The sequence below is a fragment of the Hoplias malabaricus genome, chromosome 2, assembly GCF_029633855.1.
Source record: "Hoplias malabaricus isolate fHopMal1 chromosome 2, fHopMal1.hap1, whole genome shotgun sequence".
NCBI classification, from domain to species: domain Eukaryota; kingdom Metazoa; phylum Chordata; class Actinopteri; order Characiformes; family Erythrinidae; genus Hoplias; species Hoplias malabaricus.
The window spans coordinates 35,062,902-35,082,055 of NC_089801.1; the positions used below are offsets into that span (position 1 = coordinate 35,062,902).

The following is a 19,154-nucleotide window of genomic DNA, read 5'->3' on the forward strand; positions in this document are numbered from 1 at the left end:
CTGCAGAAATGGCAGCCACTCTGAGTTAAATTTAACCTAAATCGTAAGATCAAATTTTTCTTCCTTAACGAGACATGATTTTATTCAGTGGGCTCTGACTAATTTGTGAAAAGCCATCATTTCTTTTTTTTTTTACTGTTTAAATTTGAAACAAGGCAAAAAATCTTTACATTGGCAGCCGTTAAACAGGTAATCAAGGCTGAGATTGTTCAGATAGTGTCGGGCATTTGCTCTGTTTTCTTTTGTGCTGTAAGATATTCAACTGATGATGGAGCTATGGGTGTGTGCTCGAAAACACACACAAACACACCAGCCATTATGTATTAATGTACTAATTATATATATATATATATATATATATATACATGACAGAAAAAAAACACCCACATCATCAGTCCATTATTGATATATATATCAATAATGGACTGATGATGTGGGTGTTTTTTTCTGTCATGTATGTCTACGAAAAATTAAAGCTTAACAGAAGAGGTTAGTCTGTTGACTGGTATCACCAGTCACCAGATATCACCTCCATCTGAAATCTAAATCCAAAATCCAATTTACTCCTGGTGGATACATTTCAGTTCTCTGGTTAAAATGGGCTTTAAGAAAACTGACTACTGATTTTTGTGTCATTTTTACTTTCAACACCTGCCAGCTGACCCTTTGGCTAAATCCTTTTTTCATTCTGATTTTCAGATGAACACAAGAAGTGCTTTTCCAAAGCATGGACCTTACCCGACTATCCTTTACTCGGCTCTTTTGCTTATCCGGTTGGTAAATCTGGTCCCTGGTCCCTGGAAGCTGGTACTTTTTCAATCCCTGCATGCTCACAGATTCAAGTGAGCCAAGCAGGGACTATATGTGACATGTAAACATTGTAGAGTTCTGATTGGCCAGAGACTTGTCTACACTATGAAATCCAGCACAATTAAGCCATTTGTAAAATCTCCAAGCTACAGTAGCTGCATGTGTTTTTATCTGACTCACAACGGCAGCTCGTAAAATTACACTGTAGTTTTTGATGTCCTGGAATCTAGTCTTGCTGCAAGGTTGTGAGCGTGACTGTGCGTGCGTGCGTGCGTCCGTGCATGCATGCATGTTTCACACGTGCCTTTGTGCGTCAGGGTGTGTCAGCTGGGTGGTGCAATGTTTTAAAGATAACCTATTTGTGTAAATCAAACCGGAGGTGAAGCCTGTTTGTTTGTGTTTGCATGCGTGTGAGTGTGTGTATACCTCCTGACAGCTTGCGCCGGTGACCTCTGCTTGCTGCTTCCTCCTGAATGACTGAGAAACCTATTTTAGAACACAACACAGTATTAATATACAGGTGCATCTCAATGAATTGGAATATCATCAAAATGTTAATTTGTTTTTTAGTAATTCTATTTAGATTATAGATTAATTACAAAGAGCGATCTATTTCAAGCATTTATTTCTTTTAATGTTGATGATTATGGCTTACAGCCAATGAAAACCCAAAATCATTATCTCAGATTATAAGACCAATTTAAATAAATGATTTTTAATGATTTTTAGAATTGTTGACCTACTGAAAGGTATGTACAGTATATGATCAATCCATGGCTGGGCTTCTCTTGCATAAATTACTGCATCAATGCGGCATGGCATGGAGGCGATCAACCTATGGCACTGCCGAGGTGTTATGGAAGACCAGGTACTTTTGATAGTGGCCTTCAGCTCGTCTGCATTGCTCTCATCTTCCATCTTGACAATACCCCATAGATGTCAGCAGAGGGAAGCATAAAGTGCCCTAAAATTTCCTGGTAGCATTTTTGAATGGCCTTTTCTAGACAATCCTTTTAAGGCTAGTGTTATCCCTGTTGCTTCCTTCCTCTCAACTTCCCATTATTATGCTTACAGCAAGAGGGTGTCAGTGACTGCCTTCTGGACATCTGTCAAAGTCAGCAGTCTTCTCCATGATTGTGTAGCCTACTGAACCAGACTAAGGGACCATTTTAAAGGCTTAGGAAACCTTTGCAGGAAGTTTTGTGTGGATTTTTCTAGTTTAAAGATAATGACTTTTTGGGTTTTCATTACACCATAATCATCAACATTAAAAGAAAAACACTTGAAATAGATTGCTCTGTTTGTAATGACTCTATATAATAAGAGTTTCACTGTTGAATTGAATTACTGACATAAATGAACTTTTTGATGATATTTTTATTATTGAAATGCAACTGTATTATTCCCACAATGTAGCAGCTTTAACTGGAAATAAATGCATGCATTAGGACTCTACGGAAATTGTCACAGCAAAATCACTCTACAGCCTTATTCAGACAGGATTAGTTTTACGTGAGGATATAATGTTAATGTAATATCAGTGGATCTCAGTGATTTTAATCTCGTCCTTAAAGAAGACCCTAGTTAATGTAATCTCATGTATAGATGTTGAACGAATGTGTGCAAATATTCTGTCATATTCTTTGGAAACATAGTATATGGAGGTGCTTGAAGTGGTGTTTAGTTCTGAACTCGTAATGGCTTGAGCATGGAGTTATACCACAGACTTGAACAACATTCAAATTTGTGCCATTCAGAACAGAACTAAAAGTCAGTTTTGTAAAATAGCTTATAGTCTATGTAGTAGTCTCTCCTGAATTTGTAATTTACATAGGCATCTTTTATTAACCACAAATATTACACACATTCTACAGTACAACTTGACATCCCTTGTGTGTCATGTGATTATTTGCTGTGGGTGCCATTTTGGTGACCAAAGCTCTGGTTGTGAAAAGCAGGAATATTAGCATTTTCATCAAATAATCTAACTGAAAAATGACAGCATTTTAGCCTGTGAGAGTTATTCATACACCGCCTATATACAAACATCAGTAATCATGTTACATCATTCATGTTTTGCTTCAGCATGCTTCAGAATACAAGCAGTATTTTCAAGCTTTTCACAGGTTAAATAATCTGATTATGCTAACCCTGTGCTCTGAGAATATCTTTGAAAACATTCCTGGAGGAAAATGATCACAATTTAATCACAACTGTCTAGTATTTCACTGCCTTAAATGTAAATAAAATAGTTATTCTTTTCTGGAAATCTGAGATGACTGGCGATGTTTCAAACCAGTCTTAGTTTCATAATCTGCAAGGTGCACTGTGTAGGAAGTTTGGTGCTCTAATGACTGACAAAGTTGAACTGGGATCTGTGTACAAATGTGAGGCAGACTAATGTGTCAGGGTTCCTCACTTTTATGTCTTTAACTTTAATGTCTAATTTAGAGCCATCCACCCACTCCCATAACGTAAACGTAAAACAAATCATGTCTCAATAGGACTTGACAGCAAAAGTATCAGATATGGTAGTTACGGTTATTTTGGTCCAAACAAACTACAATAACAAGGAAACATGTACAAAGCTTTAGAACAAACAAACACACACCCACCTACACACACACACACACAAGTATCAGTTACAGTACGCATCCCTTCTGGGTGCTACCGAAAAGTGCATTTCCATAAGATCATCAGTGAGATTACACTGATATGAGGAAGTGTCACACATGACTGAATGTTTTATTTTAAAAACATTTTGACTTGAAGGCACACTTGACAATAGTTTCAAAGCTTATTTTCACTCCTAATAATTTTCCTTCACTGACATCATGTCTTTCTTCGTTTGTTTTGACTAGTTTTACTATGGTTCACTCTGGTCACAGAGAATAGTTAATCTGAATCATTTTTCTATGACGTCAATACTATTCTTCTGTTGTATATGCACCATTGTTTACCCACTGTGTCCTAAATCTTTAATCCGGTTCCTCATATTGTAGTAATTATTTGCTTTACTTCCGAGACTTGATTCCTCTCAGCGGTACTTCCACATGTTCAGAGCAATTTTTAGGTCTTGGTTTCATTCCGTGGTTCAACCTGTTGTTCTGTTGGTTCCTTTCACTGGCTCCTCTTTTTGTTCAGAGGTTGTTGGGTCCTTGTTCCTCTCAGTGGTTCTTTCTCTGGTTTAGAAGGAGTTCATTTTGTTCACTTTGGGATAGGACCTTGATGTCTGTAAATCTGTTTTTTTGTTGTTGTTGTTTAAAACAGTGCCAGAAACCTTCTATAACGATGTACTGCAGTGATTTGTGATTTAGTTCTGATTGCCTCATGAGAAAGCATCCAAAAAAAGCCCTTCTTATTATCCTCAACATTTGTTTCCACTTAAGAATGTAATTCAAAATGTGCAAAGAATTTAAATGTATGGTACTGAAATCATTACACATTAACATACACACATAAAATCTCTCTCTCTCTCTCTTTCTCTCTCTCTACCTGTGCGCTCGCCCCGCTGCCCTCCTACGGTGGATAAGACTTTCTGCTCTACAAATTAAGGACCGCCTCCTGATGATCACATGGTCATGTGAGCACCAATTGTGTCCCAGCAGTGGAGCAGTGAAGCAGGAGAAGGGAAAAGATGCGATGAAAGATGTGGCAGAATAAAAGGGGAAAGGGAGGAAAGCATGTAACATTTGTTAGTTAGCAGAGGATGGGGAGAAAGATAGATAGATAGATAGATAGATAGATAGATAGATAGATAGATAGATAGATAGAAAAAGTGGAAAATAACATCATGAAAAAAAGTCAAAGAGGCAAAAAGGCAGAGATATGGACATTGTGAATATTCTAATATAATTGTTTCTATACAGAAACTGATCAGACATGAACACGTGTTTGCTAGTGTGCTCACGTGTGTGTGTAATTCTGTCTGTGTCTCACCTGTTCTGTTGCTCCTGTTGAAGAAGCTGCACTGCTATCTTCCTCAGATCCAAAACCTCCTTGAGTTCATCCTCCTCTTCTTCTGCAAGCTGCTCTTTTTCAGATCTTTCAGAGAGAGAGAGAGAGAGAGAGAGAGAGAGAGAGAGGTAAGTGTTGAGATAGAGAGAGACACAGCACAATTGCACACCAGGCCAACAAAGAAAAAATGAATTTAATGGGTTTAAAACTCATTTTATTTGCACTGAATAATTATGATTATCCCACTTCTCCTTAAAATCTATCATTTTGGAGATACTAAGCTTTAGCTTTAGTTTTTTTTCTTTGGTATAAATCCCAAAACAAAGATGCATCTCAGTAAATCTGATTAAATTCTATGTTTTCTGAAAAATGATGCCATAATACAGGGTATCCCAGACTGTGCTGATGCTAGAGGACATAACCTCCACACTACTAACACACTCACAGTGGCTCTAGAACACACACACACACACACACACACACGCACACACACAGTGTGGCTGTAGAAACAAAGAAAAAATGGAACTCTGCGATGATTTGTTTGCAGGAAAAATTAAAATAATTTATTTACAGGACTCCCTGGAAGTAGGGTTCCTTGTTTTTGCAGGTTTGTGGAAGGCACTGCCATTTCCTGTTGTAGGCTGGTGCTTCTTTGGAAAAAAATTACCCACAAATTGCAACAACAAAGTGGAAGGATAATAAAAGCTCAGGTACATGTATCACTCATCACATATTCTTTTTCTAAATAATAGTTGAGGCAATGATCAATCAATCAAGACAAACGGTTAGATTACAAGGCAGTGCACTACTTTCATCCCATTGCCGTAATTAAACTGCAAAAGCATGTAATACTTTTCAAGCAACACCTGAACCGTTTAAACAGCATGCTTTTTCTTCAAGTATTCTTATTAGACAGTAATAAATACCATTAACCATATAGTAATTAAATATTTTTTTCAGAACTATTACGAACTTTTCAACAACTACTATGAACAACCCAGTATCCATTATAAATAGCGCAGTACATAATATGAATTATTCAGCAGGTACTCTAGGTCATACAGCACATATATGGAATTATTTAGAATCATTAGACAGAGTTGTTCCACTTGCTCCAGTTGTAGTCAGTCAGCCAAGACGCATTTCTTGCTTCTTTATTTTAGAGCTGTGTTTATCCTTTCTGTAAAAGCATCCTAAAATCAGTCAAACAGGAGTTGTCTGTAGAGACCTATTGCATTCAACTACAAGCTGAGGTTGTGTTCATTTCAAAATTACATCCTGCTGTGTCATAAACCATGCTGACAACTGTTGAAAGACATTAATGAAGACTTGGATGAGGTTTCAGTGGGTTCCTAAGTCTAATATACACAAAGTGTTTCATGGCTGATACACTCAATCTGGGAAAGTGAACAAGTGTAAATTTGCTAATTCATCCAACAATTCCAGTAGGTTTACTTCCACAAACGTAGAAAAGATTGTAATTATTGGTACACATACATACATACACACACACACACACACAAAAGGACACACACCCATATGGGTATTTTTCTCTGATATCCTCTGGGAGTGGTGGGTGTGGGCTCAAGTGACGCAATTTGTAAGTATATTTTTCCAGGTAAAAGACAACATTTCTAAAGAAGGGTGAGTCATCCATCTGTATTTCTTTCCCTCCCCACTCTCTCTCTCTCTCTCTCTCTCTCTCTCTCTCTCTCTCTCTCTCACACACACACACACACACACACACACACACACACACACAAATACAGATTTCCAGAAATTCCTCACTGACCCCTAGTGGCCATTTGTGTGTGTGTGTGTTTCAAGGTATTTACCCAGATTCCTCTTTCCAGTTCTCCTTATCTTTGCTTTGGTGTGTTTTAAGAACTCTCTCCAATTCCTGCAGATAGAAAGACAGAGGAAAAACAGAGAGAGGGAAGAGTAAAGAGGGAGAGAGATAAAACAGTAACTTCATAATAAATAATTAAGCACTCTTCATTAATAGAGACAGAGAAAACTGTGATTGTGTGCGTGTTTATACCTTTATACATGTCACATAAGGTGTGTTTTGCTGCAGATCACCCTCAGAAAGTGTTGCCTCTTCTTCTTGGTTTGGATCAATGAAATCATATGGGTCCTGATCTGCACGCACACACACACAGAAAGTTTAATAGATACTCAAATCTGTAAGCCAACGTACACAAACATTTAATTATGTTTTGGGCTTTTTGCAGAGTCGAGACTTGTTGTCGAAATGTGTTATGTATAAGAAAGAAGCATATAAAAAGTTATATATTGATAGAAATGTTATAATTTATAATACAAATTAATTTTGTTGAATTAAAAACGATTGCTGGATCAATATGACCGTCAACCTGACCTCTGACTGCAGAAAACACTAATGGACTGGGCTGAATCTGTCAGATTTATAGCCTCATTGTGTTTATTTGTCAAAATATGTCAGAATTTGAAATCACATGATGATCCTTTTTATTCTTTTTTACGAATAGTGACCAGACCCATGTCTGAAAAAACACATTTTGCCACAGTTCAACAAAATTCTTCATAAATGAACACACACACACACACACACACACTTTACCTTTACTAGGGTCCAGTTTGCAAAGGATTGAGTGAGCATCCGCTCGAGCTGTCTCAGAAACCTGAGAGTGTAGACTGATAGTGTCATCATCAGAAGGCTAAAAAGAGAAAAGGTGGAAGACAGAGGGAGAGAGAGGGGAAGAGGCAGACATCTACACTGAAAGATCAAGCAATAATGCTCAGATGTGCATATTACAGTAAAAGAAGTAAAACTAAAACATTTAAAACATTCTTTTTAACCATTTACTCCATCCATAGTTTCAGACTGATGCCCAGCTGTTTGTTCGACGTTGTAATGCTTCCATAGCAACATTGTGCTTTGATGCTATTGTTTTATTATGTAGCTTTAGGCCTCTCATTATCATTTACCATTCATTTAAAGCAACAAATTATTCCGAACTACAGCAATGACACACGCTACAAGTGTGTGCAAGTTTTCTTTGTGTGTGTGGGTGTGTATGCATGCGTGCGTGTGTACCTCGGTAGTGGAGAGTCTTTTATCACCGTTGTCACTGCCAATCCCCGAATCAGGACCATGGTTCTTACTAGGGTAAAAATCCTCCATACTACATGCATACACACACACACAGTTCACAATATTTACATGTGGTAAGAAAAAAAATGTATATATATATATATATATATATATATATATATTCATTCATTATCTGTAAGCGCTTATCCAGTTCAGGGTCGCAGTGGGTCCAGAGCCTACCTGGAATCATTGGGCGCAAGGCAGGAATACACCCTGGAGGGGGCGCCAGTCCTTCACAGGGCAACACACACACATTCACTCACACCTATGGACACTTTTGAGTCGCCAGTCCACCTACCAACGTGTGTTTTTGGACTGTGGGAGGAAACCAGAGCACCCGGAGGAAACCCACGCAGACACAGGGAGAACACACCAACTCCTCACAGACAGTCACCCGGAGCGGGAATCGAACCCACAACCTCCAGGCCCCTGGAGCTGTGTGACTGCGACACTACCTGCTCCGCCACCGTGCCGCCTATATATATATATAATAATAATTATCAATACTATTTACATAAATCCAGAAATGTTCTGAAGAGTGAAGTGCTGTTTATATGAATTAATTATACAGTGTCATACAATGATGTAACATACTCATACATCCAGAAAATACATGCATGTATAACATACCTTTACATTCAAGTTAATAAGAACAATACATTCATAAGTCATTTTGGAATATTTATACTGATCTGTTCATCGAAAAAGGCAGATTTTCAGTTTATATGACATCAAAAGATAAAAAACATAAGTGTAGACATATCACAATATATATTCACTATCATGGTAGACCCAGTGGCTATGGAAAGGGTTAAGTTATCACTTGACTAAAGCTTTTGCTTGTGTAATCTGCTGTGTGGGTGGATGGAGAGATGATGGAGACAGGTGAAAAAGAAGCATGTGCGTACCTGTCTGTTAACTGGGGTGGTAAACAGCGCTTGCCCAGGGTGGGGAGATCCAGCGAGTCTGGCTTTTTATCCAGCCGACACGCCTGCATGTTCAAATACTTAAAGATATGAATCTTTCCCTTCAGACAAATCTGAAACGACAAGATAACATTGTAAAAACCACCAGCTTTACATTTTCTTAAACAATACACACAGTGGAGAAAATCACCATGAATCAGCTCAAAATGTAATTAAAAGTTTCTGCTAAAAAAAAAAATTAATTCACACAATTCCATAAAATAAAGGCATGAGAATGATGTAATAATGCATGGGAACAAAATATTAATCATTCATTCATTCATTCATTCATTATCTGTAACTGCTTATCCAATTCAGGGTCGCAGTGGGTCCAGAGCCTACCTGGAGTCATTGGGCGCAAGGCGGGTATACACCCTGGAGGGGGCGTCAGTCCTTCACAGGGCAACACACACACACACATTCACTCACACCTACGGACACTTTTGAGTCGCCAATCCACCTGCAATGTGTGTTTTTGGACTGTGGGAGGAAACCGGAGCACCCGGAGGAAACCCACACGGACACGGGGAGAACACACCAACTCCTCACAGACAGTCACCCGGAGCGGGAAACTAACCCACAACCTCCAGGTCCCTGGAGCTGTGTGACTGCAACACTACCTGCTGCGCCACCATGCCGCCCTAAAATATTAATCAGTGGAAACAAATTAAAAGGTATGGGAATTAAATTATTAATGCATGGGGATAATATCTCATTCTTAAGCCATATTAAGTTTGTCATATGCATTAAATACATCATTTTCACATCACCAAAAGGATCCCGATTCCTCGTGTAGCACTGAACAGTATTCACACAAAGTTATGAAAAAAAAATATTAACCAAGATTCCATAACTCAAAAATGTGGAGCCAGGAGCCTCTCTTTGGTCAGATGCTGACCATGTATAAAAACCTGGAGGATAGCATCTAGAGGATAACTAGCACAAACAGTGCGTGAAAGGAACACATTCCCAGGTGGAGGTTTAATTAAATGATTTCTAATATAGTGGCAGATACGAGAATAAGCCTGAAAGTTTGTATAGGAGGAGCTTATAAAACAACGCACTGCTAATTCACAGGGACGTTCTCACACAAATTAATATCATCTGGATGGGCTCCTGATATGAAATTTAACGGCAGTCACTAGATGGCGCCAAAACACAAATTTAAGGCAAGAAAGCAAAGGGAGGCCTGGCTCTGTTGTAGATGCTGTCTCACTCCGTTTTCTGCTTAATGCACTACACAGGTCTTAAATTATTGCCTCCTATACTCCTATACTATACTTACGATTTTGTCTGTGCAATGCCCTACTGGACCTACCACACTTTTACAGTATAATATATTTTATAAAATAACTGCACTACGTAGGGAGTAAGGAGCCATTTGACACTGAGGGATTCAGGAGTGTTCCCAGTTCAGGCCTTCTGTGTTGTGTTTAAAGAAGCAATATGTTACTTTCACCCCCAAAAAGTATCCCCCGAAAAGCTCTCCCACATTTCTTTGTGAGAAACCATTTGGTGTTGCTAACCTATCCACCACCACATACACCTTTCTAGTAAATATTACATAACCATTGCACATAAAACTTCCATCACTTCAGAGACTTCTATTGATCAAATATTTTGAACTGTTCTGTGCATTTAATCACGTCTGTCAGAGGAAAGAAAAGGTCTGTATATGACACACACATACCTGTGCAGGAGGAGATTGCATGGGGTTGTTGTCGAGAACGATGTGCTGCAACTCACAGAGCTTTCGGTAAGATGGAGGGATTTCAGTGATTTTATTACAAGAGAAATCCAACCTGATCAGTGGCAGATCAGACAGCTCTGAAAGAGAGAGAGAGAGAAGAGAGAGAGAGAGAGAGAGAGAGAGAGAGAGAGAGAGAGAGAGAGAGAGAGAGAGAGAGAAACATTAGTCATTCTCCTAGCAGGAAGTCAACTGATTATAATGTATAATTAAAATCCTGTAAAGCATTAAGAAGCCTAAGGGGAAAAAAAGAAAATCTCAAAGGACAGGATTTCCAGATTAACCTTTGCCCTAACCTAAAAGCAGTGGGTTCAGACAATCTCTAGAGTCTTTTAGGCTGCACTTCATTTATCTGAAAATAATTACCTCAGATCTGCTTTTAAATACAAATATACAATCTATGAAATCAGTGAAAACAAACCCATTCCCCCTGAGAGAGCAGTGTGGAGGTGTGTGGAAACTGGAATCATGTTAGACCAGCTTTGGCACCACTCAACTCAATCCGTTAATAATGCAGAACCTACAATTTGTCCAAATATGTGTAGGGACTGTGTAAATAGAGTGAATTCAGCTGCATAAGGTTGCATCCAGTGTGTAAGGTTATTCTGCTCAATGCCAAGTGTCGGATAGAGTGCCTATAAAGACCCCCATTCAGTGTTCAGGTGTGGAGAAGGTTTCTACAGTGGTCCAGCAGGTGTGTGTTTGTGTGTTTGTGTGTGAATCTGTACCATCCGGTAGAACTTGTAGGCAATTTCTCCTGATGTTAAGTTCTCGTAAGGCGAGGAGTTTTCCCATCTGAGCAGGAAGCACCTGAATTTCATTACAGCTGATGTCCTACACACACAGACAAACTATTAAGTTCCTCTAGAAAAATCGCACACACAACATATAAGAACATTACAGGCCTTTTCAACACACACACACACACACACACACACACACACACACACACTAACCAATTCCATGAGGTCTTTGGCCTTCCCAATCTCATCAGGAATGGACACAAGTTTATTGTTGCTGACCACAAGTACCCGCAGAGGAAGGTTGAAGAGAAACTTGGGGAGGACTGACAGCTGATTCCGGCTGGAAAATATGAGAATACACACAAAAATATTAGAAAACATCATGAATCATGATAAAAGTTTACAGTATCAAAGCTGAATTTAAATATATAAATATAAATCTGAATCTGTTCAGTAACTGATGAAAGCACTACTGAATCAGGCTCAGTTCCCAACACTGAGCCAGACCAGAACATCATTGTAAGACTCTGGGTATTAGGGACTTAGCAGCAATAACTTCTCATTCTTATCTTTTTAGAGAGAAAAAAAATCATATATTCATGTTTCCACTTTAAGCTTAAACATTCCACATTCACACAGGGCTATATTTGGGAAGGCATGCCCGGATCAAATACAAGATTCCCCTTCTTACTCACCAGTGCATCTATGGCAATGCCCCTTCCAACCTGAAAGGACTGCTCACATCAAATCACCTTCCAATCCCTAGAACTAAGCTCAGCACCATGGGCCTTCTGCTCCGACGAGTGAGAATTTTAAAAAAGGACTCAAAACATTCCTCTTTAGAAGAATATAACTCATAAGTAACCTGCTGAGGTTTTCATCATTATATTTGTTTTTCTTTTTCTCGTGAAAATGTTTTACCTTGTAGCACTTTGAGATTAATATATTATATTATAAATCAAATTTATTTTTATTATTAACATTATTATTATTACTACTACTACTATATGTTTAAAGGAATCTGAGATGTCCCAGGAATAAAGTCTTATTCCGTTTCACTAAACGGATAAATTAAGAGACACTTTATTAAAACAGATAGAAGATCCATTTAACATAGAAAATGGGTTTAATATTTTTCTTGACATCTTAGGGACTTCAAACATTTCTGCTTTCAGTGTATTCTAAAATACTGTATGAGAAATTGCATTCAAACTGAAGCTGAATTATAACCCAAGATCTGTATCTTTGACACACAACAGAAAACACAGAACCAGAGATGACAGGTACACTGAAACAAATGTGTGTTCTGGACATATTTCAGCATCTAAAGATCTGCTCACCTGATGTTGAGGTATGTTAGCATCTGTAGATTCACAATGGCTTCAGGAATGGCCTTGATGCAGTTGTGGTAGAGGTTGAGTGACTCCAGTGGAGCAAACATACACACATCAGGGGGGATTTCTCCAAAACGGTTCTTGGACAAATCTGGGTGGAAAGGTAAAGAGATTCAGCATTTTCACAGAGTGCACAAGACAGAGACTACTCCAAAGTGAGAACTTTTCTCTTCATGTCCTGACAGGCACTGAAACAGTCCCACTCCTTGTAAGGAGTGTGGGAGTGAGGGTGTGTTTGCTAATGTCCCTGAGCACAAATATTTTAATAAAATATGAATAATCTGGGGTGGCACAGTGGTGCAGCAGGTAGTGTTGCAGTCACACAGCTCCAGGGACCTGGAGGTTGGGGGTTCAAGTCCCGCTCTGGGTGACTGACTGTGAGGAGTTTGGTGTGTTCTCCCAATGTCTGCGTGGGTTTCCTCCGGGTGCTCCGGTTTCCTCCCACAGTCCAAAAACACATGTTAGTAGGTGGATTGGCGACTCAAAAGTGTCCATAATTGTGAGTGTCGGTGTCACTTTGTGAAGGACTGATGACCCCTCCAGGGTGTATTGACAGTATGCATGATATTAATATGAGACTGAGTTGGTGGCAGTTCTCAAAAGCCCAAACAAAACGTTTACTTATTAGTTAGTACATTTATTTAACAACTGTTTCAAATTTTGAAAACATTTGATCACATTAACCGATAGAAATGCTTCGAAACAATTTGGAATAAACATCTTTGTAGTAACATGCTTTAAAATGAAATAATGCTTCTGATCTAACCACTTAAATACTTATGGAAGAAAAACAGATAATGGCTGTGTGAGTGGGTTTTTTCAGGGTAGATCTGTTACAGAATGAGAGCCACACTATGGTATTATGTACCATTTGGTTTAATTAGATTTTTCTGCTTCCACTGATGAAACTCTGTCCTCAAATTACAAAGGAATAAAACATCCTCCACTGCAAATACTTATTGCATATGCTTATGTTTTGGATAATGTGTGTGTGTGGGCGCTCATAACCGTTGTAACTGCCAGTCAGATGCATACTTTTGCCTGGGAGAATACAGTATTAATCATGTGTTTGTTGAAAGGAGTGTGTGTCTCTGTGTTTGTGTGTGTGTAGCCCATGTTTATATGTCTCATTCATTCACTCATTCACTAGTGTTTAACCGCTTATCCAGTTCAGGGTTCGCAGTTGGTCCAAAACCTGCCTGGAATCACTGGGCACAATGCAGGAACACACCATGGAGTTATTCACAGGGCAACACACAGTCACACCTATGGACACATCTGAGTCCTCAATCCACCAACGTGTGACAGTGGGAGGAAACACATGTGGGTTGAATTGTATTTATTAAAGGAGCAGTCTGTAGGATATTTACTGTACTTGGCCATAAAATGTCCAGGGTGTGTGATCATAGATTAAGGAAACAGTCAAAGCTAAAACACTGCTGCCTCTCACAGCAATGCTAAAGCATTCTCTTTGAAAAGTGGTCAGTCCGGAGCGGACCTCCTGTCATCCCGCCCTCAGTCCAAACATTTACCGGACCAAAAAGCCCCACTGGGCTGTGTTTTATATGAAGGAGAATAATAACATGATTGAAATGTGTAAATTCCATTGTTTTTTAAAGAAATTGATGCAGATACATATGTTTCTCCATGGTGTGTGTGTGTGTGTGTGTGTGTGTGTGTGCGCGTGTGTGTTTTTTAAACAAACCGTGTAAGAATTGTGTTTGAAAAACCTTGCATATTCACCTATTTAAGGTGCAACGGAGAAATCAAGCTTGGCAGTACATAGCAAATATGCGTTTCTCTAGTAGGTAGATGATTTAATGACATGATGTACACTTAGCCATATGTTATAAATGGATAAAATGGGAAATAAGTGACTCAAAATTAGTTTTGTTTATAAACCTAGCGCTATCTTTAGCTTCGCATAACTGTTTAATGTGGTATTAGCTGTTTAAATGGGTATTCAATAAGAAGCTAGAGAACAAAGCAAATAAGACTCTTAAAAAGACCCATTTATGGTGTAAGTAAATGCTTGAATATGAAAATTATGAGTAACTGATTGAATAATACAATTGGTTTTTGTAATTTAAATGGATAAAATGGAATAACAGTTGCTCCAAAAAGTTTCAAAAGCTATTGTTCTAGCTTCAGCTCTTGGAGGTGAAGGTGGAACAGACAATTAAAAAACCTGGTGTATAACGCCAATAAGACTCATAAACGGACACATGTAACGTGGAAAGAAAAGTTTGACTACGAAAATTAAATTGACTAAACGACATTTATGGTGGCAGGGAAAATCGATAAGTAACACCAGCTTTGCTAGTCAAAATATTTCAGGTGGGAAATAGCAGCCACCAGTTCACTTTATTTTTGTGTGTAGATTGATGTTTTAGTGAAATGGTGTAGCCACAAAGGAGCTTTCCAGTATTCCAGGCTCTAGCGCAAACACAGCAAGTCAACGTGACCAGGAAAAACTCAACGAATCACAAGGAAGAACCAATGAGAGAAACCAAGATTGAAAAGGGGAACCCATCCCAGGCCACTAAAGGTTCGAAACGTTCAAGTAGCTTTTCCACATGGACATGGTTCAACATGGAACACTAACAAAATGTGCTGATCCCAATTTTCTTAACACAGTTAGCTTTACTCAGGACACAGAACCCGTCTGCGGGACGTAGGGATAAACAGATTGGATCTTTAAGCTTTTTGATGCTCAAACATGAAGTTATTCTGCAACAGATAATTTTTACAGTTGAGTAAAAGTACAATCTCTCCCTACATTTTTATATTGTATATTTTATGACAAGTCAGTAGCTATAAAATCCCTTGACCACAAGTCCACTCAGTTTTCTTTAATTATTAATTGATTTATTAGGCAAACACATAACTTAAATATGTGCTACTACAGCAAGGAAAACGAACCTTTTTTCCATTGCTGCTTCGGCAATTAAGCAATATTTGCGAGGACTGGAATGTCAGTCACATGTTTGACTAGAGGCTGGTATCAGAGCAAGAAACCGCCATGATTTGTAAGACAGGCAAAGCTCTGTTAGGACGTGTCCAACCGTTTTGTCCACCTTTTTTGTCCACACGCATACTTTCTAAAACAGCAAGAGGAACACTTCTCAACTTCTCAGTTTTGATAGATCAGACTTGGCAAAGCTCCAGACTGAAAATAGATACATGTTTTGTTTAAAAACAAGAAGGAAGTGTCTCAGAAAACATGCAGCACTTTAAACTACTTCATCCACACAACTCTTAATGTCACTGCAGTAAAAAGAAAGGGTGAAAGGCCAGTTTTTTAAACAAGTTTTAGTTGTGTTGCACCTCATGGGCATGTCTTGTCACTCCCTCAGCGACTCACCTTCTGCATGTTGACAGGTCACAAGCAAGAGGCCCTATTAGCACCCCTGAATATTTGGTGCTTATTATAGCTGCCCTTTACATAAATTACACTGCATGTTCTTGTTGATCAAGCACTACTTTTATTAATAAAAGCAAAATTAAAGTGCCATAAACGCTACAGCCTAAAAGGTGGGTTCACCTTAAGAACCAGCAGCTGAATTTTCTATACTAATCTCCATACACCTGGATCGGGACATTCAAGGGTGGAGGGCAAAATAATAGCCTCAGATTTCTTTTCCATTTTACAGCATTTCAGTGTTCGACACCTTTTTCTATTTGAGACTCAGGACGGTGTGTTAAACACAATGAATTGAAATGATCATACACATGAGGTAAATTAAACATTACCATAGAAAATTACTGTTTACCCCAAACAACAACATGTTTTATTTTTAAATAAATCTGTCGGATACCCAAGAACAAAGTGAACAAGAACAAGAACAAATAACAAAGTGAAAAAGAAAGAGACACATCCAAAATGAGGGCAAAAGTAGAGAGAAATATAGAAAAGAGGAAAAATATTAATGACACAGGAAGAGAGGGAGTTTGGACATTTTGGCCCAGGAGGGGGGTGTGGCTCAAACTCAGCCAGTGAGAAGTACTTCCCCGTGATGGGCTCGGCATTGATTAACCAATGAGATCAAATTGCTGAACGCAGTTGTGACCCAGATTCGCTGTGTACTGCGTTGAACATGGCAACCGTTCCTAACTCAAGCTGTGCTGCCTGGCAACCGTTTCCGCTTCAGAGGTTTCACTTAGACCAGAGCTCACATTCCATTGGCTGCTTAGAGTTGGAGAGGTGTGGTTACCAGCATCCACAAATACTTTAAAATAGTGTGCAACTTGGCTCTAAGTTCAGTGCTGATCTAGGGCCAGGTTTGGCCTTTCAAATCAATCGCACATCATCACTGGCCAACTCGTCTGAATTAATAAGACACTTGAGCTGAGCAGGACATGCCGAGAATGTCCCACAGATGGTATGTTTCACTCTGGGAACCCTCTGTTAAACAGCAGATGGAAGTAAAAGATATCTCTGAATATTTTTTTATAAAAAGTTGTTTAATGTTAAATTAGTCTTCTCTAGTTTTCTCTAAGCTCTTTCCCAAAACTGCCATCACTGTCATTGTTGTAAATCTGTCCATCTTCACCGCTATGGGTTTACATCGCTCTGTTGGCCGTGACTAATGTTAATGTCCATTAACTGGAGGCAACACACACACTTACACACTCAGACGCACAGAACTGTTACACAGTCTGCGGAGAGAGACCCCAGTTGCCTTCACCACCCACTCACTAACCTACATAAACACTGCCTGGCACACACACACACTCACACACACACTTCTGGGATCATGACAGGATCACTATAAAAACTGTGTATATGCGATTATGTGTGTAAGTAGATTGAGACAGTGTGGGTAATACTTTGGCTCAAGATTAGAAGGAACATTTGGAAAATGTCATCGAGCAGAACAGTGTGGGCTGTGCCAATGTGAGAAGTCAAAATACAACAAGATGGAGTGTAGGGATAAATTATACAAATGTAAAAAAAAAAAAACAATCGCTGCAGATAAAATAAAAGGACACTCAAACATAACAAAACTGGGTGAAGCCTGATGGATGTATTCCAGAAAACTACAGCTTGAGGTCCAGTTTAACCAAGAAAAAGAGAAAATCTGGCCGTTCCTACTGGAGATCTCGGTTTATTACAGTATATTGCACACTCACAATTTCACACAGCCAACCTACCAATATGTTTTAAAACTGCTAGAGAAAACTCATGCAGACATGGAAAGAACACACCAAACCCCTTTCAGACATAAGGCGAGGGAAAAATCCAGAATCGACACCCCCTGCTGCACCCACCTGGACCATATACAAACCTGCTGAAACTTTTTAGAGAAGAATAAATTGCATTCAGCCACAGGAACATCACTGAGGTCTGGAGTGGATATTGAATGATTAGTTCTGGATCACAAACACCACTTCAACACATCCAAAACGCTCAGAAGATGCTCCATCACTCCACAGACAAGATTCCTCTGTTTTACAGCACAAACTCATGTGTTGAAAGTATTTACTTCACAAAAAATGTGCTTCATTATTTCTAGAAACAATAACAAAAAACATTGTCTTTCTGCATTGCTATTTTCTTTCTTTCACAGTTTCTCGATTCATCTGTTCAGGTCTCCAGCCTGCTGTGAAAACCGCAAGAATCACTGCTATACTCTGAATGAAATATTCAACGAGAAGCCATCCACAGGGTCTCACACATGGCCCAGATTCCAAGAGAACAAAGATGCTGACATTTCCTCAGGCCACATTACTGCTAGTTATAAGTTTAATGATTGCATGACACTGCTTGCTGAGCTTGTTGCTCATGGCATTTACACCTTGACAAAAATCTCCTTACATCATCTTCAACTGTTTCTGTATCTTCTAAGAGTTTCAGATTCCTTGTAAGTTAAAAAAAAAGGAGACAATTAATTTTGACCCGTGTTTTGACACCAAAAAATTAAATTGTGCAAATATAGTTCAGGTTTCCTCCGGGTGCTCCGGTTTCCTCCCACAGTCCAAAAACACACGTTGGTAGGTTGATTGGCGACTCAAAAGTGTCCGTAGGTATGAGTGTGTGAGTGAATGTGTGTCTGTGTTGCCCTGTGAAGGACTGGCGCTCCCTCCAGGGTGTATTCCTGCCTTGCGCCCAATGATTCCAGGTAGGCTCTGGACCCACCATGACCCTGAACTGGATAAGCGGTTACAGATAATGAATGAATGAAAAAAATATAGTTCAAAGGTAGAACTCCACAGAAACTCATGAAAATTTATGGGGAACAAAAAATTCCCTAAAGACAATACTCTAGAGACATTTTTACACACTGTATATCAGAGAAGAATATCAATATTCCAAATGATGTTAGCCTCAGTGTGTCTCAACAAAAAGGGAATACAAACAAGTATGATCATTTGAACAATAAGTTATTTTATTTTATTGTG

General features: G+C 38.9%; 1 protein-coding gene across 1 annotated transcript in view; it reads right to left on the reverse strand.

Moving 5' to 3' along the window:
- lrch2 (leucine-rich repeats and calponin homology (CH) domain containing 2) overlaps positions 1-19,154 on the reverse strand; it is a 74,278-nt gene that overhangs the window by 34,449 nt on the left and 20,675 nt on the right. The window contains exons 2-13 of the mRNA XM_066653307.1: positions 12,699-12,843; positions 11,572-11,698; positions 11,344-11,449; positions 10,559-10,695; positions 8,812-8,942; positions 7,847-7,934; positions 7,370-7,466; positions 6,809-6,909; positions 6,603-6,667; positions 4,750-4,854; positions 4,306-4,374; positions 1,237-1,296 (exon numbers count right to left, since the gene is read on the reverse strand). Of these exons, the coding sequence (XP_066509404.1) occupies positions 1,237-1,296; positions 4,306-4,374; positions 4,750-4,854; positions 6,603-6,667; positions 6,809-6,909; positions 7,370-7,466; positions 7,847-7,934; positions 8,812-8,942; positions 10,559-10,695; positions 11,344-11,449; positions 11,572-11,698; positions 12,699-12,843 (1,231 nt within the window). The remainder of the gene's footprint in view (positions 1-1,236; positions 1,297-4,305; positions 4,375-4,749; positions 4,855-6,602; positions 6,668-6,808; positions 6,910-7,369; positions 7,467-7,846; positions 7,935-8,811; positions 8,943-10,558; positions 10,696-11,343; positions 11,450-11,571; positions 11,699-12,698; positions 12,844-19,154) is intronic.